The sequence below is a fragment of the Carlito syrichta genome, unplaced genomic scaffold, assembly GCF_000164805.1.
Source record: "Carlito syrichta isolate Samal-C Ts95f unplaced genomic scaffold, Tarsius_syrichta-2.0.1 Scaffold111644, whole genome shotgun sequence".
In the NCBI taxonomy this organism is placed as follows: domain Eukaryota; kingdom Metazoa; phylum Chordata; class Mammalia; order Primates; family Tarsiidae; genus Carlito; species Carlito syrichta.
Genome location: NW_007055740.1, coordinates 66,143 through 67,000, shown reverse-complemented (window position 1 = coordinate 67,000; position 858 = coordinate 66,143). Strand labels below are relative to the sequence as shown.

Here is an 858-nt window from a genome sequence, read left to right as displayed (position 1 = left end):
GTGTGTGTGTGTGGTGTCTGCATGGCGCTCTGCGCACGGGAGCGCGCTCGTCTCTCCCTATCTGCGTGCACCCGTGGTGCGCCAGCATCTGTGCCTGCATGTGTCCGTGTGTCACGCTGTTTGTGGACGTGCACTGACCTCGGCCCACAAGCACACCCACAGTCGTCTGTGTCACGCCATCGCGGGCTGCGGGCCCGTACTGTCCTCAGGCCCCCGCCTCTGCCCACAGAGCCCCAGATCGTGTCGCAGCCCTACGACGTCTGGAACGTGACCGGGCAGGACGTGATCTTCGGCTGCGAGGTGTTCGCCTACCCCATGGCCTCCATCGAGTGGAGGAAGGACGGCCTGGACGTCCAGCTGCCCGGGGATGACCCCCACATCTCAGTGCAGGTCGGGCAGGAGCAGAGGCTTTCCTGGACCGGGCAGGGCCCCCAGAAAGCCCCCGCTGACTCTTTGTCTGGCTGCAGTTTCGGGGTGGGCCCCAGAGGTTCGAGGTGACCAGCTGGCTGCAGATCCAGGCCGTGCGTCCCAGCGACGAGGGCACCTACCGCTGCCTCGCCCGCAACGCCCTGGGTCAGGCTGAGGCTCCCGCTAGCCTGATGGTGCTCACGCCAGGTGAAGGGAGCCCGAGCACGGGGCGGGGGGTAGGACTGAACCAGGCCCTCAGGCGCGAGTCTGTGCATAGGGGGCCTTGAAAGCATGGCCTCCCTCCCTCCTGTTTCCCCTCCTTGCCCTCGTGTTTGCAGACCAGCTGAACGCCACAGGCATCCCACAGCTGCGTGCCCTGAACCTGGCTCCTGGGGAGGAGGTGGAGAGCGAAGAGGGCGAGGACTACTACTAGGCCCAGCGCCCCGGCCC

At 66.8% G+C, this 858-nt stretch overlaps 1 protein-coding gene across 1 annotated transcript; it reads left to right on the top strand.

Moving 5' to 3' along the window:
• Positions 1-229: 229 nt before the first annotated feature.
• KAZALD1 (Kazal type serine peptidase inhibitor domain 1) lies at positions 230-847 on the top strand (the record flags this gene model as incomplete). Its single annotated transcript, XM_008070519.2, has 3 exons — positions 230-390; positions 468-615; positions 747-847. Coding segments are annotated over 3 exons (404 nt in total), but the record flags the coding sequence as incomplete, so codon positions are not given.
• Between the last annotated feature and the right edge of the window lie 11 nt (positions 848-858).